General features: G+C 41.6%; 1 protein-coding gene across 1 annotated transcript; it reads right to left on the reverse strand.

The window, feature by feature from the left end:
- Positions 1-6,022: 6,022 nt before the first annotated feature.
- On the reverse strand, positions 6,023-13,060 carry LSMEM1 (leucine rich single-pass membrane protein 1). Its single transcript, XM_003789807.2, has 3 exons — positions 12,934-13,060; positions 11,053-11,181; positions 6,023-6,813 (listed from the first exon to the last, which is right to left on the reverse strand). Exons 1-3 carry the CDS (start codon positions 13,058-13,060, stop codon positions 6,683-6,685), a joined length of 387 nt encoding a protein of 128 aa, XP_003789855.1. The 3' UTR covers positions 6,023-6,682.
- Between the last annotated feature and the right edge of the window lie 500 nt (positions 13,061-13,560).

The following is a 13,560-nucleotide window of genomic DNA, read 5'->3' on the forward strand; positions in this document are numbered from 1 at the left end:
TAGTGCTCATCAAGTGCTAGGCATCACTTTGTCCAATCTTCACAGCAATGCTGTGAGGTAGGTGTCATACCCATTTTACTGATGAGGTGACCAAGGCTCATATTGCCAGGTTACACTGGTTGGGAGCAGCAGATCCAGATTCAAAGGCAGGTTCTTCAACTTCAAAGCCTTCTGTCTTCATCCCTGTCAGTGTGGTCTTCCAGCGTGGGGCTGTCCTGCTCACACACCGCTCCCTGCTGTCCTATGGCTGAGACAACCATTTGCTTTCCACATAGTATCCCACACAAGGTTCATCTCTCTTGCCGTCTTTCCTTCAAACTGACCTCTTTCCCCTGAAAGAACCAACTGCCACCAGGTGTCCTTCCTCTCCTATTAATGAGCCCCACTTTGATCTGATTGCAAATCAAAAGCAATGCAGACAGCCTGGAAATGCTTCCTAACTTAATTCAATTGAACACATTTGCATTTTTGAGCAATGTACTATACCCTGGAGATGCCCAGATGAGGACATCAAACAAGGATACAACGCAAGTATACAATTACAAGGCAAAATCTGAGAGGTTCAAATGAAGTTCTAGGCTCAAAAAGAGTGAATTGCATCAATTAGATGGGGGGAAATACCAAAAATTTCTTTGTGACTTCTACAGTAATATAGACAGAACCTAGGTTTTCTATCATCTGTGTTGAAGGAATATTTTTTTTAAGTTCCTAGATGGTACATCAAAGGCTGCCTAATGACTTTTTTCCATCATGTGAATCTATGAGAAACTGATTTTGAGCCTCTCCATGAATTTATGGTGATTCGGAAGTTGACTCAACTCATCAATATTGACAAAGTTTGCCAGGTTTGGGAGGGAATGCAGAGTAGAATTCTAATTTAGTCTGTTTCTGACAATACGAAAATCATTTTAAGCCATGAAAAATCAGGCATTTTTAGCATTGGAGAAGCCAGAATTAAATCATTAACTGGTTTCTTTTTTCAGTTGTTTGGTCTGCTCCATTTGTTCATCAGACAATAAATGCTAGAAGCCCCATAACTCCCATTTCTTTGAGGATTCATGCATGAATAATGCATGAATCATGTTTCAAAATTTAAAAAGGGACAGGAGAGGCCAAAAAATAAAGAAAAATTAGGATCCTGACTTTCTTTTTTAAATTCAGTTATGTGTTTCTGAAAGCTCTTATTCTTCATATACCTGGGAAGACATGGAGTATTTCCTGTCTTCCTCCATTTGAGAAGACTTCAAAGGCCACAGCCTTATAGGTGGGCTCTGTATTTCACACCACGTCTGCTTTCTCTGCCGTTATTCCAAAAAGCAAAAGTCCACAGAAAAACTCCTAGCTGATTTATTGACAATACCAACCTTGAGGGGGGAAATAAAGGAAAAGAAGAAATGAGAAAAAAATAAAAGTTTCCTTGAATTTCTTTCTGACCAATTATGTGACTGCTTATAGATCAAGTTCAATTTCTCGTAGGTGCTGAGGGAAACTCAGGAATAACACAATTTTTTTCCAAACTGACTCTTGTGCAAAGACAGAAAACTCAGCTAATTTTAAGATCAATCTATTTTCTGCCATTTTAGGAGTTGCACTACGCTGCATAACAGCTGAGTCACTGCTCACGTCAATGCTTGGTTTTGCTCCTCAGGAGCTGAGGGTTGAATTAATCACTTGCTTCAGTTTGTGGTGCATGACTGTCATTGACTTTGATTGATTATTGAATATTCTATTGGTTTATTACATTTTATAATCTCCGTAGCTCTGAAGAGTTGTTTCTAAGTTGCTTATTATTAGATCAAAGAAGAGACATGTGATCACCCCCAGACATTATTCTCAATCCCCAGGGAATGATCATCTTCTTTTGTCAAAATATCTATAAAATGTCTTCAGATGAAGGCACAATACAGAAAGTTCCTGCTCCAAGTGAAGACCTGAAGAATCCTCACCTGCTGGTGTGCCTGGCGTGGGCAGGGGGAATTCTAACCTACACCTGGCTAGAGCAGCATTGCTTTCCCTGGGGCAGTACAGAGAGGTAGAGCTATCTTCTTCCCATCCTCTCCTTGGGTCCCTCACCCTTCAGAGTCTGTAGGTACGCACTCACCCCTTTTTCTATCAGAATAGCCCCCAAACAGCCCTTTGGAAAGGTTGAATAGCCCCTTAAACTAGAGCTTTAGCCAAACTCAGTTGAGGAGGTTGGAGCACGATGGAGAAAGAGATACAGAGATGGGAGGGAAAGGAAAAGAGAAAATTAAACTAGGTGAGGGAGAAAGTGGTGTGGGCGTGTTCTCCTTAAGACATTTGGGGGTTCTTTGACAAGAGAGATTGGGGAGAAAGTGGTGTGGGCGTGTTCTCCTTAAGACATTTGGGGGTTCTTTGACAAGAGAGATTATTAGCGTCGCCTGGGGATTCAAAGTAACATCTACAAATGGTAAGAATGCCCATTTCCTTAATATGCATTTTAACTTCATTTAAATTTTTAGTGACTTGTAAACAATACAGAGGCTAAAGGGCTTTCTATCAAAGCCCCTCACCAGCAGTGCCCTCCCCTACTAGAGCAAAATCCAGAAAGGGAAGTGGAGGAACATTCTCAAGGCTCACAAACCCAAGTGTACTCAAAATCTATTATCTCTCCAGCCACTCAAACAGAGCACCAGAATCCTCTCAGCTGCTTTCTAAAGAACGTGAATTGCTAGTCCCACCCCGTGCTTGCTGAGTCAGTCTCTGAGGCCAGCTTCCAAGAACCAGGGTTTTTTTCCAGCCTTTTAGGTGATACTTTGATGAGCACATTGGGGAACTGTTGTCTGCGATTTATGGCTACGGTTATTTCAGGTTTCATACACATGTCTTATTTGCATGACAGATCAGAAGCCCCTTTGCAGAAGGGACACAGGCGTCCTCAAACTACAGCCCGTGGGCCACGTGCGGCCTGCCGAAGACATTTATACAGCCCGCCAGGTGTTTTGGCCTCCACTTCCTGCCCTGCTTAGCAGCTGATTTGTCCTGGGGCCTGCAGTCCGGCCCTCCAATGGTCTGAGGGACAGTGAACTGGCCCCCTGTTTAAAAAGTTTGAGGACCCCGGACTACACCTTAGCCTCCTACTGGATGCTCTGTAGCACCCATCACAGGGTCCCACGGCATAGCCCACACTGCTGGGCACAACATATGTGCTTTCTAATACCCATTTGTTAAATTGAATTGTTTGCTCTGTACTGTTTCTTCATCACTTTTTAAAAAAAATAATGTTTGGTCAGGCACAGTGGCTCATACCTGTAATCCCAGCAATTTGAGAAACCAAGGCAGGAGGATTGCTTAAGACTAGGAGTTCAAGACCAGACTGAGCAACATAACAAGACCCTGTCTCTAAAAATATGAAAAAATTCAGCTAGGTGTGGTGGTGCCCACCTGTACTCTCAGCTACTTGGGAGGCTGAGGCTGAAGGATCTCTTGAAGTTTGAGGCTGCAGTGAGCTATGATTGCACCATTGCACTCCAGTCTGAGCAAGAAAACAGGACTTTCTCTAATGAAAATTTTAAAATAAAAATTATTTTCATCTTCATAAGTTGAATTATCTTTCAGTAATATTTTCTCTATGAAAAAAATTACTGAGAAGCCCTTTATCTTCACCAGATAAGTGGTCACACAGGTTCCAACAAGAACATTTTCATTTTTCCTTTTTTTGTTTTTAATATACTTCCTGACTCTGAGGAATGATGGCTCACAGTCCTAAGGTTCTTTCTCTTTTTCACAGCTTCTCTTGGACAAATTCATTCACGGAAGGGATAGATTACCAATCTTTTCTCACCATCTATTTCTTTTGCTCATCCTTCCCTACTGAATATAAATAGGCTCATTATTTTAAGCTGGGATAAAATTATTTTTATCCACTGACTCAAGAAGAGATTGTTTCCATTAAAATTTTCTAAGTAATAAAAATTGGTTATAACACAATTGTTGCTTGTGCAGTGTATTCCAAGACACCTCAGTTAGTTCAAATGATATACACACCAAACTTCTTTTCTTTTCCACAGCCAAACTGGAAGCAAGAAATTGTTTTATGTTATTTTTATAGTCCTGGTTTGCTTTTTTCTTTCTTTGACAGGGTCCTGGTCAGATGAACCTCAGGAATAAGGTACTGAGAGACAAGTAACCCCGTGTCCCCAAGGTGCAGTTCAGAGGCCACACTGGGAAGCCAGGGAGGGCCGCCTACTTCCAGGTAGCCTCATGGCCCAGTGGCCTCCATGTATCATAGCAGAGCGTGGTGTGAGCCAGGCTCACCTACAGGTGGTTACCGAGTGGAGCAACTTGAGGGGCTGTGAAAGTATATGGCACTCTACCCAGGGGGATAGCTTGAGGCTCCGTCTCAAAAAAAAAAAAAAAAAAAAAGTATATGGGGTAGAAAGTAAATGGCATTGGACCTGGGGTCAGAAGGTGTGTGCGAGCCTCCTGTCATGGCTGGCAATGTTAGGAGGGGCGTGCAGCTGAAGTTCAGAGAAATCATGTCTCTCCTGGCCTCTTGGGAACACATACAAAATCCAAAGAACAGTGGAAAACATTCTCTTTTCTTCCTATCAGGACAGAGCTCAGTCAGCCACCCCTTCCATTCCTTGAGCCCCTCCTTTGCCTTACTTTCAGTGTCCCAGCTCCCTCTGACCCCTGCACCTGGGGCCAAGTCCCCAGGGTAGACAGGTTCCCTGTCAGGAAGGAAAATGTGTTCCTTATGTTCTTTGGACTAGATCATTTGGAAAACAACAATTCAATCAGCTCACAGTGATTGCCTCTTGCGCCAAAAGGCTTGGATAATTTTGTTAAAAGACTCACCCTACTCTGTCAGATGAGATCAAACAGTAAAAATGAAAAAAGGTTTGACCCTTAGTCCCCACTAGGGGAGGTTTAAATGTAGTGGGTTATTAACAATAATTGTAACAATTAGCATTTACTGAGTACTTTGTCTGATACTGTTCTGTCCTTTACATTCATCACCTTTTACGCCTCACAATAATACTATGAAATAGATTTTATAGTAATCCAAGTTTACTGATAAAATATTAAAGAGGTTAATTTCCCCAAAGTGACAATAATCGGTGGCACCAAGAATTGTTCTTAAACACCGTATTTGATGGCCATCGGGCTACTTGTAGCCAGCCAATGCTTCTTAAACACATCCAGTGGAAGTTGTTAATTTGTGAATCCAAATACCCGGAGCTGTGGTGACTGGAGTTTTCCAGGCTGTGAGGGTCAGAGGTGTCAATACGCCTTTGTGTAATATAGAAAGGATCCCAAAAGATGGATAAAATAATTTATCAGACACACATCATGTTGTAAATGCGATAAATGTCTTGGAATAAACATCACTTTTTGCTGACCAAGATATATATCCATTTTGTAGGTAGAAAGGAGGGGGAGTATAATAAGAGCAAATAGAAAGTAAAGAAATTGATATTTTTAAATGATTGTTGCATCAGATCCTCAATAGTTTGTAAAGTGATTTTACAACAGATCCTGATGATAAATTATTTTCCGCTACATTCTATTAAGAGGTCAAAGAGAATTTTTCAGTAAATGCAAATTTAGGGGGTTAAAAATATTCTATCAGTTTTTTTTTAAAGTATACAATACAAAAGTTTTTTGTATTACAAAAAAGGGTAAGTCAAATGTCTTGTTTTATTTCATTAACTATTTATTATTATAAAATGTGTTGTTTCATTTTGAAGTTAAACCCAATGGTTTTTACTCACCCTGACATAACAGAATCAAATTACATTCTTCAATTAACATGTACAGTGTGTTAAATAAAAGATTTCCTCAGACTCATGTGCTTTTTAAACTCATTTATTTTGCAGCAGATCTTATGTCATATACTGTGTGCCTTGTTTCTTGTGCTGAAACAAGGCCGTTTCCAGATATTCCAAATACTCAATTTCCTACTGTAGTTTAACAATGGCAAGTCTATCAGATTTCTTCCAAATTAATCAGCAGGGCACGGAAGAATTTTTTTTCCACGAGAAACAAAGTAAATGGAACTTAATCTAATTATATAAAACTATACATCTCCTTTGTTTCACCCTTGAATGTAAGCTTCTCTAGAGTAGGGTAATTTGCACAGAGCAGAAGTTCAATAAGCATTTTAATTAATTAATTAGGCTTTCTCCTGTGACCTCAGGGCCCCATCATACATGGATAACTACTACTCATGTTTCCCACCAGCAAACACTGGCAGGAAGAAGCCGGTACCAGGGGAAACAGAGTCCAAATCTAGTCACCTGGACAGAATTGCTTTTATTGAAAAGAGTGATCACCTGGTTCCCTTCAACACATAAAATTCAACACATTCCTCAGGCTTTCACGGGATTTGTAAAGGTGCCTGATGTGCCATCAGCCTCACTGGCAGGTGAATGTGACTGGTGACAAAGCTCCTTTTGTAAGAGGATTCTCTTTTTTCTATGGATTCATCACCTTGCTAACCACCTACCTGCCCTGAACCCCCTTAAGTTGAAGCACCTACTGGAAAATGGAGCTGAGGCTCACGGCCCCTTTCTAGCTGCTGTCCCAAACCACGGCCTCCAGGGATGCAGGCCCCAGGACTGGGTTCTCTCATCAGATAGTCTGCCGTCTAAAGAAATGCACTGTCTCAATTCTTGACCCAGTACCCTCCAAGTAAAGGTGCTCTTGGAAAATCGCTGCTTCAGTTCTGTTCAGAATCCAGTTGGTTGAGCCGCTTTACGATCATGTTGTTGATTTTCTTAAGGTCGTCTATGTCCTTTCCCTCAGCCGTTAGTCTTCTTGACACATCGTCCATCTTGTTTCCAGTTTGAACTTCAAAATGGAAAACAGATTGTGTTACCTGGGTTCCCAGTGTGTTCCGCTGGGACCCGTCAGAGCCCCAGGGCAGTGCTCACCCAAGTACTAAAAGGCACTCTTGGCAAAACCCCTGTTCCAATATCCACGCATCCCAGAAACCCAGGGTAGAAGTTGGTGAAGACTGAAGTTGCCTATCAACTGAATTATTTCTCCAACCCATGAGTGCCAGCTCCACACAGATTTTGGCTGAGAAAGACATCACCGTGAGCAACCAAAAGAAACTGCCAGCGTGTCTGATTACCTCCCCAGAAGCAATTATGATGCTGAGACGCATTCTCAGAAGAGGTTTTTAGCTCTTTGGGTTGCAGCCTATTTTGACATTTCTGCTGGCTCTGAATTACCAGCCCATAATCGACATCTAATATTAAGAATTCCCCGCAGACCATTCTTAAGAAGAGAGGTGCAATATTTTCCAAATAAATAAGACTCTCTGGCAACACAGTAAGCTAGAGAAGGCAACACTTTGAGATCTGTTTATCAGAGTTAAAATTTTCAAGAAATGCAGTACAAAATTAGTACTTTATATTTGAACTCCTTATCATTTCAATTTCAGGCAAGTTTTTTTTTTAAGGTATCTTTCAGGAACTAAAAGTGTTGGCATCAAGCTACTGGGCTTAGCTAATAAACATGAGAAGGTTAAGTGCACGTTAGAGGTTCAGCTCCAACTGGCGGCCCAACAGTTACTTCCCCCTTACATGTGAAATATTATTAGATGAAATATGGCCCAAAACAGGAAACAATGGTCTTAATTGAGCTTTTGCTGCAGAGTTAGGCCGAGAAAAAGTGCAAAACTTTTAAATCCATGACATGTAGGAAAAAAAATCTGTAACATATGATGATATTTCTTCTCTTTGAACTTCCCTTGGTTCAAACCCAGAATGAAGTGGCAACACTGTTTGCCTACATCTGCTGTTCAATGTACTGCTGTTCAAAATCAATTCCATGAAAAGAAGAAGGGTTCCATCTATTAAAAAGTTAGGGCACATTTTTATACTAATTTACCTCTTGGAAATTCACAAGAAGAAACACCTTGAGCATTATCCAAGCCAACAGTTTCTAAACTTGTTTGACCACAGAGCCCTTTTTTCCCTCCTTAAAAGCAATACTTACCATCCCATGGAACTAGTGATCAATAGCATAGACCATGTGGCCACCCAAAAATGCTGCCAAGGGAAGACAGGCATCCAGAGTTACCTATTCTTGCTGCCCATTATTCCTCTTTAGGACAGAAATTATGACAAAAGCATGAGGCCCAACAGTTTAATAAGAATGCAATCAGGGTGGTGCCTGTGGCTCAAAGGAGTAGGGCACCGGCCCCATATGTTGGAGGTGGCAGGTTCAAACCCAGCCCTGGCCAAAAACTGCAAAAAACAAACAAAAAAAAATGCTGGCATTATAAAGAATGTAAGTTCTTGCACTGAATCCCACTGACAGCAAAACAGTTTCCCTGTTAAAAGTAAGCACAGGTCAGTCAAGTTCATTTACAGATGCCTGTGGTAACTCCAGCTTGGTTAAGGTTCACCTGAGCACCACAGCAGGCTTTATTATTCAATGCAGGGAGCGGAGCTCCCAGGCACTCTGGAGCCGAGTCTCCTCCAGGTGAACAAAGAGAAGTAATCTCTCTGGGCCTGGGTCTTTCCTCAGTAAAATAAAGATATTAGACACTACCTAAAGGGGTAGAGTAAGAACTTAAGGTAATGAATTTAATGTCTCTGGCACAGAGCAATGGTCCAGTTAAAAGACATTCTCTTTATTCATATCACCTTTCTCTTGCTTAATATGACTTTGTCCTCAACAGAAAACATGTGAAGCCAATATAAAACAAATATGTTTGCACATGAGGAATATGACTGTGTTGACAGAGCCCCTGGGATTTGATGTCACTCAGAATGTCTTTGAGCCCTGAGTTGGCACTCACTAGCAATTTGACCTTGGACACATTAACATATCTCTCTAAGCCTCAGTTTCAGGACTGACAAAGCCAAACTAATACTGGATCCTACACTATTGAGTTGTCATGAGGTCGTGAGGAAATAGAAACCAAGTGCTTATGCCTGGGACAGAGTAAACATCCAATACATAGCGCCTGTTATTATTGCTTCCCTTAATCTTACTACTACTTATCAGCCCACAGAACAAAGCATTATGCCAATACCTTGTGGCAACTTGAAAAGGAAAATTGAAAAACTTTTTTAAAAAAGGAGAATTTGGGGGCGGCACCTGTGGCTCAAGGAGTAGGGCTTTGGCCTAATATACCCGGAGGTGGTGGGTTCAAACCTGGCCCCAGCTAAAAACTGGAAAAAACAAAAAAAGGAGAATTTTGAGGAGTTTAGTTATGTTTGTACACTTGCCTGAAGTTTCCTAATACTTTAGCTCAACCATTACCCCAGATGAGCCTGGCAGGATGACGTCAGAGCACTGATTTATGTTGGATGTCTCAGAACACTAATCCACATGTCCTTTCTGGCTTTGCAGACTCAGTGGGCAATATTCCCCCTTGCAGCTTGAGAGTCAGATGCAAGTCCACAATTAATGTAAGGATAGTTCACATGCTAGCTTCTAAGTGCAAGGGGCATCAGCTTTCCTGCTGGGTGTGGGAAAAACAATTAAACACCACTCCTTCCTCACTGGTCCAAACTACATGCCTCAAGCTAGGTGAAGGCCTTCTAGCTGGAGGGAACAAGGAGTCTCTGAGTCTAGGGCAAGAAAAAGGGTTCGAAGCAGTGAAAGAGTCAGGCACTCTGCCTTCCTTTACCTCCCCTAATCCTGCATGAGATTAAATTAGAGCCCTTTCAAAGACAGGGGCTCCACTTGTCACTTAGAATTTCTGAAGGCTATATAGAAGGCGGAAGATGCAGGGAAGCCAGGCAAAAGGTGTCAAATCTGACCCCCTACCCTGAATCCCCCTCTGCTCTTAAGCAGTCTGGAAAAGAACTGATATAATTCCAGACAAGAGAGGAAACTGGTGGACTCAGCAGGAGGAGGCAATATGCATAAGGATGGGGTGGCATTACAGGTGGACAGAACCCTTCCCCACACCGGCATCAGAGTAGGGTGGCACTGTAGATCAGAGGATCTACTGGCTGAGGAGCTGGTGTGGGGAAACCCAAGTCACCTCTCAAGGACACAGCATACATGGCCCAGGCTAGGAACAGGCTACCAGCCTGGATAGGGTCAAACAGAAAAGAAGCCACCATTGGGTCTTACCCAACACTGTTGCTAAGGCCATGCACAAGCCTCAGGTGCTTCTACTTGATTTCTGTGATAAAATCCAGGAGGGAGTTTGAACTCTCAATGTGACCTAATTTAATGGGAAAATCTATGCGTTGGCTAAAGAAAACCTAGAACTATCTAGATCAGTTGGTTACTATTTGGTAGCTAGAGGCTCCAAGTGAGAAATCAAAACACTGTAGAAATATTTAACATGCATGTTCATGAACTTTTGACACCGTGGGCTTCCACAGTGCACTTGTGCCCCAGGGACACTGTCCCCGGCCAATGGGGTTCACTCAGGGCTTCCTTCTCCCTCCACCTGCACTGATCACCAGAAAGCACGGACTCATTCCAGGAACAAAGTTAACTAACCAGCTAAGAAGTACGGACAAGTTAACTAACCAGGTAAGAAGTGCATACAAGTTAACTAACCAGCTAAGAAGTACTATGCAGCCATAAAGAAAGATGGAGACTTTACGTCCTTCATGTCCACATGGATGGAGCTGGAAAGTGTTCTTCTTAGCAAAGTATCACAGGAATAAAAGAAAAAGTATCCAATGTACACAGCCCTATTATGAAATTAATTTATAGCTTTCATATGAAAGCTATAACCTAATAACAGCCTAAGAATACAAGGAAGGGGAGGGAGAGGAGTGGGGGCAATGGGTGGAGGGAGGGCGATTAGAGGGATCACTTCTATGGTTTATCTTACAAGGGTACAAGTGAATCTTTCTAAGAGTAGACTATGAACGTCTTAACACAATAACTGAGAAAATGACATGAAGGCTATGTTAACCAGTTTGATGAAAACATTTCAAATTGTATGTGAAATCACCACACTGTACCCCAGAATTGCATTAATGTACATAGTTATCATTTAATAAAAAAAAAAAGAAGTATGTACAAGTTAACTAACCAGCTAAAAAGTACATGCAAGTTAACTAACCAGCTAAGAAGTACATACCTGCCGGTGGTACTTACTTATTAGAAATATCACAAAGGAAACCAGGACCAGGCTAACAATCAGCATAATTAGCAGCCCCACAAAATATAGACTTCTGCTTCCACTTCCAGAGTTTGTGCCCAGGACTGGGATTTTCTCCTCTAGAGCTAATATACAAAAAAAAAAAAAAAAAAAAAGACAAAAAGTCCTGAGCATACAACTTGTCCTCAGAAGTGAACAGTACCCCCTATTGGGGACATGCATTACAGATACACCCTATTCCTTCTGACAACCCTGGAAAGTGACTTAGGCTTTAGAAATGTCTTTGGGCTGAGATCAATGTGTGAGTGATTCGCCTTCTTTGTTATTGGCATTAGAGAAATAAACAGAGTTAAGCTATCTCCTTGGACCTGTTTGGAAAGTTCTTTGAAGACCATGTTAGCCCTAAAGTAATCAGAAGCTAGACTTTTTTTTGAGGTGAGAATGAATAAAAAGGGGGATACTAATGAAGGTTCTCATGACCTTTTCATGAGTGGAACAGCTGGGTGTCAGGCACCTGCCCTGGGCGGAGATTGAACTTGAACACCCTGGAATACCTCCCTGAAATTCCTTTCATTATAGGAATAATCGGTTATGCCTACATCCACTTAAACAAAAGTGGCCCTGATATGTTTTGGTTTCTTAAATCTGTCCTCAGGGTGTTCTGGAAACAAGGTTCTTTTAAATGTTTTTCAGTAGAACTGAGAAAGCAACTACTTTATAGTTGGAACTACTTCATTGTTGCTTTCTACTATAAAAAACCCGAACCATGAATTGTCTGCATGTGTCACCACGTTGTAAGTCTAGCTGCCTACCCAGGTGAAATTAAATAACTGATAATGAAAACCTGCGGTGGTGGAGGCTGCTGAATTACTGTTTGTATGCTGTCCTACTTGGAATTGATCCACTCACTGTGCTCCTTGATTCTGGCTGGATGAGAGGCTTGTACCCCACGCTGTGGGAGTGCGTCCTATGTCACCCCTCAACCGCATTGCCTCCTGTCAAAGCAACAGCACAGCCTGACACCCAAACATCTAGTCTTGAGAATGACTACAATAAAAACAGGTGTAAATCTGAACTTATTAAAATGAAGCAAAAATTCAGAAAGGGTTTACAAGGAGAACAATAGATATAAAGTTGGGACAGTAAGTTTAGATGCATAGAGGGAAAAAATGGCAAATGGCTAATAGCACGGGTGTTTGAATGTCAGCATTTAAGCTAGAAATGGTAGGGCTCTGAATGGTCTGCTAGAACTCATTTATAACATTTAGGGGGCAACATAGACATTTAGCATTCAGTAGATTTTGTTTTGCTTCCCTTACCCCTTTTTAATTAGGCAATTTGTGATTTGTAAGTAGAAAATGAAGTTGACTTTCTTGCCCAATAGAATTTTAATGATTTTTCAAGAACTAGATTAAAGTGTTGAGCATTTTCTTAGCATATATACTAAAATGAGGCCTCTTCAGAAAAGTGAGCGTCATTGGTGGCCTAGCTGTGGCCACCAGAAGGCCAAGCAGAGTCCAGGTCTGTAAGGCACCAGCCCTTCCAGGACAGAAACTCCACAGGATCATCTCAGCACTTTTTTTTGTCTTTAATTTACCTTTCCTTTAATTTTTACCTTTCCTCCCTGGCCAGACTGGTTGTGATTCTTAGAACTTTTAAAGACAAGAGTTCAAATCTTGTTGAGAGGCCAAGAAAGGCCCAAATCCTATCAAGTATTCAGAGGACAAAATCAAGACACTGCTAGCAATAAGTAGCATTTCCAGTGGCAAGCTGCGCCCACTCTACCCCACCATACCCGCACATCCACATTGCCATTTGCTATTTCTAGACAGCCCAGGAGCTCAAAAGGGCCGCCATGCCTTCCTGGGCACACGTACGGAACAGATGCTGAGATCCGGCAGGATAGAGACTCAGTTTGTTTAAGTCATTTATGGAATCCACGACATAAAGCTTTCCATCTTCATAAATGCCACCAGAGCCAGTGTCCTGGGAGGAATGATTCATTGTCCCTGGAAGAAAACATTGACGTGAAAAACAAGAGGCTGGCTAAGGAGCTCAACCTGTTAAGAACCACAGCCCATAGGAAGCCCAACAGGCATATAAAGAACTGCTCACAAATACACTTTTTTTCAGCTAAGGATCTAGAAAAGCTTCACTTATCCAGGAGAAAATATTTGTGCACATCTTCACAACTTTTCTTTTTGCTTTGCTTGCCAGGAAGCTCAGGTGAAATGTGTGGCCCAAGTTTAAGAATTACATCACTGTTTATACCCTCCTTAATCTGCGCATGCTCTTCTGATCCCCCAATTCTGCCTATATTGTCCCTGGACTTCTTTTTTATTTTGTAATTGAGTTTTAAATTTTTCCATTTTATTACATTGTTCATATTCTGGCCAGATGCTTCAAATCCTTTGTTCAGGAAGACTAAGTATAAATACATAGACAAAATTAAGCTAAAATTATGGCCTGTGGCCATAAAGATTCTTCACGAAAGAAGAGGATAC

Source organism: Otolemur garnettii, unplaced genomic scaffold (genome assembly GCF_000181295.1).
Source record: "Otolemur garnettii isolate 467f Iridium unplaced genomic scaffold, OtoGar3 scaffold00037, whole genome shotgun sequence".
NCBI lineage: Eukaryota > Metazoa > Chordata > Mammalia > Primates > Galagidae > Otolemur > Otolemur garnettii.

What these genes read in the sequence shown, in the direction of transcription:
- LSMEM1 (XM_003789807.2), bottom strand. Translation starts at nt 13,060, where the DNA reads ATGAATCATTCCTCCCAGGACACTGGCTCTGGTGGCATTTATGAAGAT. An exon ending in CGGATCTCAGCATCTGTTCC is followed by an intron (nt 11,182 to 12,933) that starts GTACGTGTGCCC and finishes TTTGTATATTAG; the next exon opens with CTCTAGAGGAGAAAATCCCA. An exon ending in CTTTGTGATATTTCTAATAA is followed by an intron (nt 6,814 to 11,052) that starts GTAAGTACCACC and finishes TCCATTTTGAAG; the next exon opens with TTCAAACTGGAAACAAGATG.